Below are 16,174 nucleotides of genomic sequence, written 5' to 3' on the forward strand. Positions count from 1 at the left end.
CTGCAGTGTTAGCCAAAGCCCTGGAAACAACGATCCCAAGAATGGCCATTTTTCCCCAGGGCATCTGGTGTCCACAAAAGATAGGCAATACTCTCAGAAATTATGCTAAGCTGGTTCCTGCAAGACTCCACGTTATCTATATGCTTGGCAAGAGCTTCTGTGGCCTGATGCATGTAACTCAAGGGCTGTTTTTCTCAAAATCAGGTGGTTGCAAGTGCTTCTAAATGTCTGTAGGCTTGTCAGTCATGGCAGTCATCACAATGGAGAACATGTGCTTCTCTGCCAGTGTAAAGGAGACTTGTAGCTCCACTCATGAAAGCTTTGGCACCTTTCTGCGGCCAGTGTCTGTTTGGAGTGATTGTAAAATGGTTGACCAAAATGCAAGGATGATCACGCACTCGCTTCCATTACTGACAAAATGCACCAGGAAGGAGTGCAAGTCAAACAACAAGTCAGCTTTATTTATTCACCTATAGCCAAAACAGATTTACCTGTAGAGAGGTGGGAAGGTGAAAGTTCTGGAACAGGCTTTGGGAGAACAATGATGGAACCTTGAGCATGCCAGTTTTAGGACACAAGTATTCTGCCAAACTGTCCCCGAACGCAAACGGACCACTGTGGGATAGAGGTATATCTCATTACATACCCACATAGAAAAATCGACAAAAGTCCACTGGTTCATGAAAAAGGATTATGCCATCAAACCAGAGGGGGAGCGAGGTAACCTCAAAAATGGCTAAAAATCTTTTAAAGTAATTATCAATGGACATAAACAGCTGTAACACCAATTTCTGAACACCAGTTTCTGATGTCCAGGGTAACTGGGGGAATGTTTTAGATCTCAGAGTATGCAACTGATTTGTCAGTCAAAGGCTCAAGATGCACACTCAAATCGGTCCTATCCAGCATGCACTATCCAAAGCAATCCTTGGGTCTTTCCCAGTTTGTTGAGATAAACGTTTCTTAGAAATGTCAAGGATCCACTGATCTGTTGTAGCATTGCCCAGAGAAGAAATCAAGGACTTAATTGAGCTGGAATTCCTTATGCAACTTTACATACACCACATATGCACACAGTACATACAATCCTCAACTTGGTCTGGATTTTAATACTTCTAAGAAAAGATGGTATTCTTTGTGATCCTTCTTGTGCCATGTATAAGTGGAATGGCCTGTTCCCACAAGCTCTCCACAGCTCACATGGCAATGGCCTCTACTTCATAATGTCATCTGTAGATGTTAAATCTACTGTAGTGTGTAGGGTATCCATTGCCTCACCAAAAATATTTACAAACCGGTAAACAGAATAGTTCTAATTTAAAGAAAGATACTTGTGATGTATAAAAAGATCCAACTTTTAAACGTCTGTTTTCTCTGCCTGATGTATATCACCTATTTCATGAGCACTGAAGAGGGCAAAATAATATGCTCTTACAGTTGTGTTAAGTTCTCTTTGAATAGCTGAAGACTGAGAACTGTCATTTTCATTACTCACCTGGGCCATCCATGCAAATCCAAAACAAGGTTGTCTCATTTCTCCTCGAAGCAAGTTCTTGGCTTCCTCTGAAGACTTGAAGATATAAGATTTTCCTCTCAACCCTAAGAGCGTCCAATAGGATTATGGCCATCACTACAATATCCTGGTTTCTTTGCTGACATAAGACCTTTCCTACATTATGAAAGCAAGCATGTGGGCTGGACTTGATCCATCTTTGGAATCTGGGAAACCCACTACATCAGATACTCAGCAACTTTAAATACAATGTTCTGGAATGAGGCAGATTCACGAAGATGGTGTGTAGTGAAGATACAGCTGAGGGATGACTTTTAGGGAGTCTCTCACATTTCTGTAGTACTCTTTTAGATGAATCATTTAGAAACTGTGCTAAATTGGTGCTTGTTGCACTTGTCAAAGTTATAGCTTTTTAAAGCAAACTGAAACTCAGCATCTGTGATCAAGACCCAGATAATGTTACAATATTGACTTCTCTGTACCACTTTATCAATTTTCCCCTGTATATCCTTCACCTGTCAGTTTCATTGTCTCCATTGTGCCATGTCATCCATCTAAATGCTTGTGCATAAAATCCAGATTCTTGGAGGTGGATTTATTTTTTCAGATATACAGTAATGGTCCTAACTCAATGGTAGGAGTGCTCTTGTTTGTGTTTGGGAATGCACAGCTGTCAAATTTCCTTTCTATTTGGTTGCCAGTACAAAAATGACCTTCAGGAGATGGATTTGGCAGGCGACCAGCTTGGCTTAATGGTGAAATCCTAGCGGATCTTAAACATAAAAAAGAAGCTTACAAGAAGTGGAAGGTTGGACATATGACCAGGGAAGAGTATAAAAATATTGCTCGGGCATGTAGGAAAGATATCAGGAGGGCCAAATCGCACCTGGAGCTGCAGCTAGCAAGAGATGTCAAGAGTAACAAGAAGGGTTTCTTCAGGTATGTTGGCAACAAGAAGAAAGCCAAGGAAAGTGTGGGCCCCTTACTGAATGAGGGAGGCAACCTAGTGACAGAGGATGTGGAAAAAGCTAATGTGCTCAATGCTTTTTTTGCCTCTGTTTTCACTAACAAGGTCAGCTCCCAGACTGCTGCGCTGGGCATCACAAAATGGGGAAGAGATGGCCAGCCCTCTGTGGAGATAGAGGTGGTTAGGGACTATTTAGAAAAGCTGGACGTGCACAAGTCCATGGGGCCGGACGAGTTGCATCCGAGAGTGCTGAAGGAATTGGCGGCTGTGATTGCAGAGCCCTTGGCCATTATCTTTGAAAACTCATGGCGAACGGGGGAAGTCCCGGATGACTGGAAAAAGGCTAATGTAGTGCCAATCTTTAAAAAAGGGAAGAAGGAGGATCCTGGGAACTACAGGCCAGTCAGCCTCACCTCAGTCCCTGGAAAAATCATGGAGCAGGTCCTCAAAGAATCAATCCTGAAGCACTTACATGAGAGGAAAGTGATCAGGAACAGTCAGCATGGATTCACCAAGGGAAGGTCATGCCTGACTAATCTAATCGCCTTCTATGATGAGATTACTGGTTCTGTGGATGAAGGGAAAGCAGTGGATGTATTGTTTCTTGACTTTAGCAAAGCTTTTGACACGGTCTCCCACAGTATTCTTGTCAGCAAGTTAAGGAAGTATGGGCTGGATGAATGCACTATAAGGTGGGTAGAAAGCTGGCTAGATTGTCGGGCTCGACGGGTAGTGATCAATGGCTCCATGTCTAGTTGGCAGCCGGTGTCAAGTGGAGTGCCCCAGGGGTCGGTCCTGGGGCCGGTTTTGTTCAATATCTTCATAAATGATCTGGAGGATGGTGTGGATTGCACTCTCAGCAAATTTGCGGATGATACTAAACTGGGAGGAGTGGTAGATACGCTGGAGGGGAGGGATAGGATACAGAAGGACCTAGACAAATTGGAGGATTGGGCCAAAAGAAATCTGATGAGGTTCAATAAGGATAAGTGCAGGGTCCTGCACTTAGGATGGAAGAATCCAATGCACCGCTACAGACTAGGGACCGAATGGCTAGGCAGCAGTTCTGCGGAAAAGGACCTAGGGGTGACAGTGGACGAGAAGCTGGATATGAGTCAGCAGTGTGCCCTTGTTGCCAAGAAGGCCAATGGCATTTTGGGATGTATAAGTAGGGGCATAGCGAGCAGATCGAGGGACGTGATCGTTCCCCTCTATTCGACACTGGTGAGGCCTCATCTGGAGTAGTGTGTCCAGTTTTGGGCCCCACACTACAAGAAGGATGTGGATAAATTGGAGAGAGTCCAGCGAAGGGCAAGAAAAATGATTAGGGGTCTAGAGCACATGACTTATGAGGAGAGGCTGAGGGAGCTGGGATTGTTTAGTCTGCAGAAGAGAAGAATGAGGGGGGATTTGATAGCTGCTTTCAACTACCTGAAAGGGGGTTCCAAAGAGGATGGCTCTAGACTTTTCTCAATGGTAGCAGATGACAGAACGAGGAGTAATGGTCTCAAGTTGCAATGGGGGAGGTTTAGATTGGATATTAGGAAAAACTTTTTCACTAAGAGGGTGGTGAAACACTGGAATGCGTTACCTAGGGAGGTGGTAGAATCTCCTTCCTTAGAGGTTTTTAAGGTCAGGCTTGACAAAGCCCTGGCTGGGATGATTTAACTGGGAATTGGTCCTGCTTCAAGCAGGGGGTTGGACTAGATGACCTTCTGGGGTCCCTTCCAACCCTGATATTCTATGATTCTATGATTTATGCCTTTCTGACAAGGACTAAATATTCAATGATTTGCCCAGGTTTCTTGGAGCTGGTTTATTGGTATCTATTTTATACTATGTGCATGTTTTCCCTCCATTATTTACCCCCACCCTACTAACCTCTAATTAAAATTAAGGACTCTGTTCTTTCCCAAAAGTTGTGGATTACTCCATGGTACACCCACATCTTGAATACTGCGTACAGGATGTGGTCCCCACATCTCAAAAAAGATATACTGGCATTAGAAAAGGTTCAGAAAAGGGCAACTAAAATTATTAGGAGTTTGGAACAGGTCTCATCTGAGGAGCACTTAAAGAGGGTAGGACTTTTCAGCTTGGAAAAGAGTAGACTGTGGGGGGATATGATAGAGGTATATAAAATCATGAGTGGTGTGAAGAAAGTGAATAAGGAAAAGTTATTTACTTGTTCCCATAATATAAGAACTGGACGCCACTAAATGAAATTAATGGGTAGCAGGTTTAAAACAAATAAAAGGAAGTTCTTCTTTACTCAGCACACAGTCAAGCTGTGGAACTCCTTGCCTGAGGAGGTTGTGAAGGCTAGGACTATAACAGGGTTTAAAAGACAACTGGATAAATTCAAGGAGGTTAAGTCCATTAATGGCTATTAGCCAGGATGGGTAAGGAATGGTGTCCCTAGCCTCTGTTTGTCAGAGGGTGGAGATGGGTGTCAGGAGAGAGATCACTAGATCATTACCTGTTAGGTTCACTCCCTCTGGGGAACCTGGTATTGGCCACTGTCGGTAAACAGGATACTGGGCTGGATGGACCTTTGGTCTGACCCAGTATGGCCATTCTTATGTTCTTATATACTCCTTTAACCAGCAGACCCCAAGTGACCTGCACAGGTCTCAAGGGATCTGTGGAAAACAAGTGACATCCAAGTGGATGCCTCTTTTTGGGTTTTTTTTCTGATGCTGAGCCCTGCCTGCTGCAGCTGGCTTCTAGATATCATGGTTCTTCCAGCATCTAGGAGCTAGGTGCAGCATTGGAAAGTGTCACTTGATGCAGGCTTCCCACCAGTAGAGCAGCTGGCTATAGTGGGAGGAGAGGTTTCCATGGGTTTGAGGGGGAGGAGAGGAGCGTACACACAATGAGGTGGCTCTCCATTTATGTCAGGATGTGGAGTGGAGCATTGGAGACTAACAATTTAAAAGTGTCCGGAGGCAGCTTGATTATTTGTTTAGGTGCAAATAAGGTTGGAAAAGTGCCGACAGTGATGCCTGATTTGAGACGTACAACAGATGATGGCATGGTAATTTTGTTAAACTTGCCTTGACAACAAATAAAATCAGCCTAATAAACAGGGCCCTAGTGACTCTTTACAATGGTCTTTTAATCTTCTGGGTACTTACGTTTCATGAATATGTATAAAGAATTGTTGGAGATGAGGGTTACTATGAAGCTAAGCTTGTTAGGGAATAAAGATTGTAAGATAAATGTACCGGTAAGATGGAGGAGTATAACATACATTTCTGTAATATTGTGAGGTTTTTATAGCTTGCTGAAAAATTAACCTCTTGGTTCTAAAAGGGCCAGATCTGTCTTTCCTACTCAGCAGAAGATGTCAATGACTTGACTGAGGTCTTGAGGGTTCCGTTGTGTGTACACCACATCATTTTGAAGCCACACTACTGCAACAGAAACATGGAGGTGCAGAGATAGTCAGGTGCTCACTTCTGCACACTGTCTGATTTTCTGTACTCAGAGTTAATGACTGCTACATCCTCCCCACTCGCAAATTGTGCAGATGCTGAAGGAAAGAACGTGGAAGCAGGTCTCCTGGAGAGTCACAAGAGGCCAACATCTGTAGCAAGGCAGAGCTGCACACTCTATATAATGTATAGGAATTGGTTAGTATAATTTTAAATAGTATGTGAGCCTTCTAGTGGCCTCACTATCTCCTGTGTTGTAGGAAACCCCCAATTCCTGCCATAGTAGCAGTGTAGATATGTAGGTAGATGTTGCATGTTCTATACACTTACTTGGATCCATGCGTTACCATGTGGTTCCTTCATATTGTTGTGTAAAGAGCAAAAAGGACAACAGCCTGCTGGGCTGAAACCCAGTCTGGGGCTTGTTTTTTGGTTACATATGCTCATAGCTATTTTTGTGTTGATAGATTTGACCTGATGATGGCTGCCAATGCATTTCTGCTGAGTCATGCTGTTAATTTAGATGGCATATATGGCCCAAAGAGTCAAAGGTGTTAACATAACCCAGTGACTTACTAACACTAAAGAGTTTTAAACAAGGTTCAGAGTTTGGTATACAGAGACCAAGGCAAACACCCATTAAAAAACTTGTAAATCTTGAATTAAAGATAGGCAGCAATCATTTGAAATGTAAATAAAATAAAAGGCTACATACTTTAAAGTGAATTTAGTAATGTTGTATTATACCACAGTGGGTTCGGCCCTGGTGGTTACAGTTTGAAGCTCAACAGAGTGAAAGTCACCTCTGCTACTTGCTTCAAATTTAGACCAAGGATAGTGACCTCACACACATTTACAAGTACAAGGTCAAGTCTGTTTTACAACTTTAATGAAAGGTTATGATTACCCAAGCATGTAGAAATCCTATGAAGACCTATGCAGGGTTCCCTCTCCTCTCTGAACTCTAGGGTACAGATGTGGGGACCCACATGAAAGACCCTCTAAGCTTATATTCCACCAGCTTAGGTTAAAAACTTCCCCAAGGCACACATTCCTTTCCTTGTGCTTGGATGGTATTGCTGCCACCACCAAGTGATTTAAACAAAAATTCAGGGAGGGGGCACGTGGAGCCCTACCCCCTCCCAAAATATCCCCCTACCCCTTCACCCACTTTTCCTGGGGTGGCTTGAGAATAATATACCAACCAATTGCGTTTAATGTAAGTACAAACCAGACCCTTTATCTTTAGGACACTAAAATCAATCAGGTTCTTAAAAGAAGAGCTCTATTATAAAGAAAAAAGTAAAAGAATCACACCTGCAAAATCAGGATGGAAGGTAACTTTACAGGGTAATAAGATTTAAAACTCAGAGGATTCTGACTCTGTTTCCCAGTTACAAAACAGGAATGAAATTACCTCTTAGCATAGGGAAAATTCACAAGCTAAAACAAAAGATAAACTAACGCATTTCCTTGCTTTACTTACAATTTTTGTAATTTTAGATTAATCATTTCAGATATGTTTTCAGGAGATGTTTTACCTGCCTGGTCCCTCTCTCTCTTTCCAGAGAGGGAACAAACAAAGAGAGCACAAACAGCCTCCCCCCCTGCAGATCTGAAAGTATCTTCTTTCCTTAATGGTCCTTTTGGTCAGGTGCCAACCAGCTTATCTGAGCTTCTTAACCCTTTACAGGTAAAGATTCAGTACAGCTGCTCAGGAGGGATTTTATGCTACCCTTAGCTGTATGTTTATGACAACAAGTTACAAATACAGCCATACTCATATGCTTAGTGATATCTGTAGGGTCTGACGGATGCCTTGCCAATTGATCATCAGTAGAGGGACGGTTCCTGCTGTGGTTTTTCAAAAGAGAACTCATTGTACCCAATCTGGGAGCCTTCTTGTATCTTGTGATTCTGACTCCACCCAACACTCTGCGCTGGTACATGAAGGTGTCCACCTTCTTTTTTCCTTATTTGTATTGTGTCCCCCAATAATATGGGGGTACCGAGTTTTTCATAGGTGGTTTGTAGTTCCTTTTATTCTCATTAGCATTTATGCACATATGTGTCTTAACCGCAGGGTGCACTGTTAGAAAAAAATGTACCTCTAAGGCATTTTGTGATCCAAAATTAATCTTGTAGCTAATTTGGCCAGGGTGTGTCTCAGGATTAGGATAAAGAAGACCCAGGAGACTGTGGGACTGGAAGCCATGATGGTGAAGCTCACTCTAATAGCCAGTTTATCTCCCAAAGTCTGTTTCTTTAAGGACCCTAAAAGAAGTGATGGGCTATTCCACTCCCATTATTTTGTCCACCAATTAGGCCTGATATCTGACACACCAATTTTAGTTGTCTGATTTCTGGTTCCACGCTTCTTGTTGATCAGCTCAAAAACTGTGTTAAGATTATGCTTATGTCACTAGGCTTTTTGGGCCATTTCAGTCTTTGTCTCATATTTGCATCTTTTCCTGTCAACATTTGTTTTTGTAGATTACTCTGACATTTTTTTGAACCTAAACTCAGTTTTTACTGAGCTCCCAATTAGGGTAAATTTGTAGACCCAATGATCACAACAGTTATCCCACCATTTTATAGCCCTGTAAGGAAGTGAGTGTTCCCCTCCCAACCCCATTTGGAGGTTGCTAGCATTGCTAGTGTCACTATCAGGAAGAGTCTTCATGAGAGGGTCTAAAATGTAGTTGATCTCTGCTTGGCAGACAAGGCTCCTTTTACCCTGCCAAGTCTTGTGTGCATAGTTGAGAGCTGCAATTTGGTACAGCCATGAGTGGGCAATTTATCTTTAGGTGTACTGTGGTGGCTTGATGTACTGTGCAGTCTGAGCTGTGGAAGAAGTATTTCCTTTTGAATCAATACCATCCTTATTCTTCCAGTTGGCTTTTTTAAAAAGGTTGGTCACCATATTAAACTCACATCTCAAATATAAATGAAATCTTTGTCTTTGTGACTTTTAAAAATCTAGATGAGAGCTCAAAGGAATTTCTGTTCTTAGTTTCTAAAATTAAATTTTTAACAAGCAAGTTGGTGTTGAGTATTGGCATACTCTGAACTTAGAAGGGTTGTGTTAGGTCTTGCACTTGAGTGGCAATATCTCTGCAAAACTGGGAAAGTATTTGACATACATATTTCAGCTTTGAAGCTCAGTGATACTGGTAGTTACCCAGGGGATAGTAATCTGCCACAGAGTCCTAACAAACTGTGAATGCTTGTCAAATGACTAGCACAAAGAAACTTCAAAAGCCCCTGTGCTCCAGGACATTTCTTCTTCTTGGGTCTTTGTAGAGGACGGAATTGAACATTCATGACAACGAATTCCTATTAATGACCATAACTTCATTGTGCTTTTTAGTCCATGATGGTCTTGCCTATATCTTTTTTTCTACAGTGAAAATATTCGAGGGTTGGCTCCCCTCTTACATTGTACATCATAGTGAATCCATCTTAACTGTCTCCCGGCATCATTCTCATACCTAAATTTGTTGTGAAAAAGCTGAAATATTGATGCTGTGGTGGGAATAGTGTATATTTCACATGCTCATCTCATACATTTTGCAATGTCCATGCATAAGGGTATTGTGTCTAGACTCTAATTATGTGTGGGGTAGTTAGAATGACTTTTTTCCTCAGTTTGAAATCAGGTTATAGAAGTCCAACAAATGCAAATTCCAGTAGCTGATGTTAGTAGATGCTTTATCATGTTTGTTTACTAAGGTTCATTGATTTGTTGACTGCAGGCTTTCTGTTTGTTTTCAGGAAATGCATTATGGATGCTCATCTGAATAAAAAGCTGTAGCCCAAAATTCTCTGAACAGTGTTCTAAAATTACACATAATGTTGATAATTTCTCACTCAATATCAGCTGTGAGATGCTCCTTTAAAAAGTTCTCTTTTGCTTTTTTAGGCATTAAGGGACCAAAATTAGCATGACCACTTGATGTGTTTAAACCCGTGGAACCTCTAAGAATTGTAGTTGGAGTCAATGCTGACAGTTTCAGCATTATTTTCCACTCTATGCCTTGGAGGTGCATTGGAGTCCAAATGTAGGTAGTCAGCCCATGGCAGAATTACACTTACGACAGATCTCTCATGAAAATGTTCCTAAATTCATAGGATTTACTGTGGATTACTGGGTATCTAGAGGCCTGTTTTAATCTCCCCGCTCCTCCCCACAAACGTGTAAACCTCTCCAGTTTCCATCTTATTAATGATGATTAGGGAATTCTGTGGGGAGTTTATGAAACTTGCATCCAAGTGCTCTTGTGCTGGAGAGAATCATTTATTTTGGAGCATTTAATTAAAATTAGAGTTCAAGGTAAACATCCTGGGTCTTATTCAAATGACATGTGGGTCTATGGTGGGAGATTGTCAGTGGTGGACCGCCTGCTGAGGAAGACCATGCGAGCCCAATCCTGCATCAGATAAAGTAACTGAGTTTTACTGCTGAGCTCAAGGAATGAATAATCGGACCTATGTAAAATGACAGAAAATTTATTGGCACCCAATGTTAGAAATTGCAGTTCAGTTGCCATATTGTTCACATCGAGATATATCAGAACAACTTCACAAAATCTCAAATGTTTTGTTTAAATATAAAAAGGTTCTGATTTGTGTTAAAGCAGTGTGCAACTTGGATTGTGCTCTTGTACCTTTGGGTTAAATAGTGTTTGTTACGAACTGTCACTATTTAGCAAGAGGTCTGCAGGCAGCAAAAAAGACAGAGAAGCTAATTTTAATGAAAAAGTTCCTTACTAAACACTTTGACAGTAGGTTCTCCCCCCCCACCACATTCAAATGCTTAGTTTTCTGGGTTTACCGAAGTCATTCCAGCTTTCCTTTAAGCTTTTATATATGAAGTGCATGTTTTATAAGAAAACAGCACCTTAAAACTTTTGTTGTGGCATGCTCATGGATTAAGAATTATTTTGGATTTGATGTTTATTAAAATGCAATCTATATATAACTGTACATTCTACTACTTGGGGAGCAGTGGCAAGGACACTGGACTGGGAGTTGGGACACATGGCTCTCTTCCTGGCTCTGCAAGTTGACTCCCTGCATGACCTTGAGGAAGTTAAGCTCTGTGGCCTTGTCAATGCACAAACTTGCATAGGTTAACCAATCCAGTGCAAAACCCTTTGTGGATAATTTTATTTATTTAGTGGCTTATTTCAGTTTAGTTTAAACCTGTTCCTAATCAATTTAAATTAAACCAGAACAAGACTGGCTTAAGATGAAACGAGTGTCCACACAACCTTTTTCCACTGGTTTAACTAATCATTTTAAAATCACACTTTTAAGTTTGACTGATACAACTCTAAATGTAGAGTTAACACTGATATCCCATTGGTTCCCTACCTATAAAATGGGGCAATGTTTCTTGCCTTTTTAAAGGTAAGATAAAAGTTCTACATGAGTTCCAAATTCTCATTATAAAAAAACATTTTGCTTTTAATTAGTTTTTTTTTTTAGTTTAAATATCCACAGGCTGTATGGCTTTCCTAAAAAAGTTATGCTTTTCAGCTTATTTCAGATTCTGTGCTTTGTCAGTGTGGAAAGTAAGAGTCAGGATGATGTATGGTCAGTCACTGCTTTTACCAAGGTCTGTGCAGACAATGGAAGTCAGACAGGAATGATTGCTGTTGGCAATGTAAAGAGCAGATTCCGCATGCTTGTGTGTGAAGGCAATAGCGAATGTTCAGTAGTACCCTGTTGAGCTGATGATACACTCCATGTGCAGGTTAGGCCTTGTTTAGTATGTGTCTCGCTACACAGCAGAGTTGACAGTATGTACCTATGAAACCCATGGCTTTAAGCATCTGTTCTGACTCCCTTTCCTATAGCCCAGGGTCTACCTACAGCTGGAGCAATTTAGTATGTAAAATAGATCTGCACCAGCTGTTAAGACTGCCTTTTGCTGAAACTTACTTCTCACCTAAATGATACTAGTAATAGCAACACTTCGGCTATGTCTACATTGGCAATTGAATGACACAACTTTGGTCTTTCAGAGTTGTTAACGCACCACCCCACCCCACCAAAGACACAAGTTTTGCCACAGGCAGTGTCAGTGTGAACAGCGTGTTGTTGGCAGAAGCGCTCTCCTGCCGACAACACAAATGCCACTCGTTGGGGGTGGAAGATTTTTGTCGGCAGGAGAGCTGACAAACAGCAGCGACACTGCTCAAGTTTTAGCAGCATGGCTGTAGCAACACAGCCGTGTTGTTAAAAGGTGTGTAGTGTAGACAAGCTTTTAGTGTTTCAAAATGAAATAATGCCAGTATTGCCTTTGTAGTTCTAATGTTTTGTTCAGGAAGCAATTAGCCAAAGTACCACTTAATATACACTTAGTTCCCTTACTTTGGATTTAGTGTATTACACAACACAAATTACAGTTTGCAGAATTATTACACAAAACACTGCCCTAAATTTATGATGGTGGCAGAGTTTGTGAATAACCAGTGTCCATAACTAGTGAACATAGTAAAATTAACAAGAGATTTTAAGCAGGTATGAATGCACTTAAGAAATGAAATGCAGCAGCATTCATACCATGTTCTTTGCTAGAGATAGTGTATGTCAGAGATAGCTATCTTTTGGATTATTCTTTTTTAATGGAGGTAGCTATCTTTGGATGCATTCCCTCAATAATAAATGGTGTCACAAACACAACAGCAGAATTTAACCTCTCATAAACCTTTATAGTATATGATAGCTGACAATGTTGGTGGGGTGAAGAGGAGGAGATGAGAGACCAGAGTGGATGTGCTGGTGCATTGTACTGTACCTGCAGCAATTTGGTCAAGTTCTCCTTTTTTGACTATTTTAAAGCGCATTTTCAAATACTCTCTTTTCTTAAACTTAAAACCGTGCTTTTATTTTGAATTTGTTAAAACTACAAAAGCATCTCTCCACCTTCCCTCCAGCAAGAGGACTAGTGCATCCTTTGGGTATGTACGATAAGTGAGAAATGTATCTCTATCACTAGAAACTACAGAATTGCAGAATAGGATAGTTTCCATATCTGAAAGATGCACTAATCCTAAGAGGCAGTTCTTAGTATCTGTTAGGTTAAGAGGATGAAAAGTAAAGACTAATGTCTTTATGAAGCTTTCACTTTTGAATTGTCATGCATGGTTGTCTGTCTGAATGTTTCTGCTCTTTATCATGAGCTTATGAACTATGTGTAGCTTTAAAAATATTTTATTCCAGAGGCTGAGTATATCAAATCCCTCTTGCAGGATTCTTAGGAGAACTGAATGATGTAGGTGTTTGTCTGATGTCATCACCAGCATCTAACATCGACTATTGCCCACCAATGTGTGCTATTGCCCACTAGTAGGGTAGTGTAGCAAGTGTAATTTGTCTCATGACTAACCTTTACCAAGTAATTGCTTGACAGACAGAATAGAATACAAATCATACAAGATGAAATTCACCTCTTAAATAGAAAGTCCGAGTCCTTGAGCTCCATGCCAGTAAAGTCTTGAAAGATGAGTAGGGAGGAGACACAAAAGATCATCCCTTCTGCAGGGCCTGGTGCTTTCATGCAACATCACAATGACTATTACTACAGGTTGTGGCCTGGCCAAACAACTGCAGCCCATCTGTGCAACCTGTCTGGTAAACTTGTGGGGGCTGGATTGCTGTAACTGAGGATCCTGTGGCCTCTGGCTTGTGCCTGCTTACACACTTGCATTACTGTAAAGCCACCTTCTGCTGTGGCAGCATTAGAAACACTGTAAGTGGTGTGCATAGTGTGTGCAATCTACCTCATGGCTATTGTGCTTCCAGCTTTATTGTGCTTGCATTATATCACCGTAAGGCATATGTTTTACAGAAGACTTTACTCTGGCCCTCTGCATCATGGAGAAATTCAGAGTATAAAGCATTGACATTTCAGAGCAAGGTAGAAGAAAAGTCCTAGTTCACTTCAGTTCATTGAAACGTGCGCACGTCTTTAGTTCTAATAGCGAAGCCATTCCTGGGGAGAGGGTGGAATGACTTCATTATTGGCCAAAACCTTTGGGTCTCTGAGACCTATGTATTGCTAATGTATTGTATTAAGTGGACATTGAGGGTATTAGATGGAATTGAGCTGTATACAAGGACATATACGTACATGTACTTACACAATTAACACATGATATGTTTGTCAATTCAGGTTGCTGCCTTGAAGTATATACCATCGGTCCTCCAAGATGTTGAAACAGTCTTTGACGCCAAGTTACTTAGGTGAGCTGCCATTCAACAGCATTTTGTTAGATCTGCCCGATGTCTGCATGCAACGGTGTCAGTTCTGTCCAATACAGATACCAAGCCAGATTCTTAGCCTCTATAAAATGGCATAGCGCCATTTAAATCAATATAGCTATGTCAGTATACACCGGTTAAGGATCTAGCTCATTTTGTTCAATTTGAAGCATCTGTCATGGGTTGTTTAGAATGAATATGGAATTAACATCGTCTCGGCATGACAACCAAGTTCAGGATCTATTCAGGCTGTATCCTCTCTGTACTGTTGTACAGTTGCAAAACATGGACATCGTGCCACTCACTGGGCAAAACTGGAGGCTTTCCACACACAATGTCAATATCCTATATTGGGCATAAAATGGAATCACTTAATTTGTAATACAGGTGTTTATGATCGCTCCAGTCCACAGAGTACTGGGACCGTTGTCTGAAAAGCGTAAGATGCTATCTGCGTACATGTAGCAAGAATGCCACAAGATGTTTGGGTGAATGTCGTTCTCTGGGTGGCTAGTAACATCCAGGAAAATTCCACCAACTGAGGGGTGGAAGTGGCCCAGAGGCAGACCCCCTATTACATGGGTTCATCAAGTCTGTTCTGATGTTGGACTGTCGGGCCATCAAGCCCTTGCTGTCATGCAGGAACGGACCAAATGGCGAGCGATCACTATGGCCGACTGTTTGGCTAAGCATTGAAGAAGAAGAATATTCTAGATAGTGAGTTGTATTTTTCCTTAAGAGTGTATTATAATACAGTTTAACATCTAGGCCTACTTTTCAAAAATTTGTTCAGTGAATGGAATTAGCAAGTAAAGCAATGCACTTCTGGAGAATAAGTGGCACTACCAAAAAGGCCACAACTCTGGCTGGCTGACAATAGATGTCTTCCTGATAGATGACAGAAGATTTGTTGGCCAAAAACTGCATTGTATTGTACGTGCGCAATGGGAAAAAATGGCAACTGTTAATCTTTGGGCAAAAATGCCCTAACACTTAGTTTTTCTCTCTTAACAGTTGGTCTTTCTCCCCGATAGCAGTCTTAATACACAACAAAATACAAGGAAATGTATTGAATACATTTGTTAAGCATTAGAGGTATTTTAGTAATTACTGCTCTTGCTATCTATTAGCATAAGGAATTAATCTAAATTGTATTTCTGATTTCCCCCTTATCTGCAGCCAACTACTGTATGAGTTTTACACTTGCATCCCACCAGTAAAACTACAGAAGCAAAAAGTGCAGTCCATGAATGAAATAGTACGCAGCAACCTCTTTAAAAAACAAGGTAAATCCAAATTGCCTTCAGGTTTTAAACTAAATGTGTATAAGATTGACAGAGTGGCTTTAATCTCTCTATAATTTTATTTGATATACGGTAGATAGAAGATTTACATAATTCTTATAATTCAATCTGTAAAAGCAGATTGAGGTGGCTTCTGGTTGATCCTTTTGGCCAAGACAATTAGTTTGCAAAGGCACGATCATTAGACCAGAACGAAGACTAGACAGGCCTGGGAAGGGTTATTTGTGAGTGCTTATTTTAGTGGTAAAATGTGAAGATTGAGAAACCTGTTGTGGCCACCTTCAAATCCATTTTTTAAGATGTACAGAAATATAAGAACATTTAGAAGTAACATTTAAATTCTGAAATCACTTCTGCATATGGGACTTAAGCTCCTAAGTCAGTTAGATGCTTTTGAAACCTTGCCCCAAATGTTTGTCCAATACTGGGATTATAAAGGTCTATTTTGGGAGTGGGAGGCCAAGGGCAGGTGAGGGAAGAGGAAATGAGAGCAAAACCTAGGGTTGCCTGGTGTCGGGTTTTTAACCAGTCAGCTTTGCTGACCGGGCCATTAAAAGTCCAATTGGTGGCGCAGCGGGGCTAAGGCAGGCTCCTTGCCTGCCCTGGGTCTGTGTGGCTTCCGGAACCGGCTGGCATGTCTGGCTCCTAGGAAGAGGGCTGGCTGGGGGCTCCATATGCTCCC

General features: G+C 41.3%; 1 protein-coding gene across 3 annotated transcripts in view; it reads left to right on the forward strand.

The window, feature by feature from the left end:
* The window catches only part of DOCK2 (dedicator of cytokinesis 2), a 495,629-nt gene that overhangs the window by 127,171 nt on the left and 352,284 nt on the right, over window positions 1-16,174 (forward strand). For all 3 annotated transcript variants that reach the window (XM_037906215.2, XM_043520976.1, XM_043520978.1), the window contains 2 exons: window positions 14,100-14,170; window positions 15,368-15,474. In XM_037906215.2, coding sequence (XP_037762143.1) covers window positions 14,100-14,170; window positions 15,368-15,474 — 178 coding nt within the window. The remainder of the gene's footprint in view (window positions 1-14,099; window positions 14,171-15,367; window positions 15,475-16,174) is intronic.

Source organism: Chelonia mydas, chromosome 8, assembly GCF_015237465.2.
Source record: "Chelonia mydas isolate rCheMyd1 chromosome 8, rCheMyd1.pri.v2, whole genome shotgun sequence".
In the NCBI taxonomy this organism is placed as follows: Eukaryota; Metazoa; Chordata; order Testudines; family Cheloniidae; genus Chelonia; species Chelonia mydas.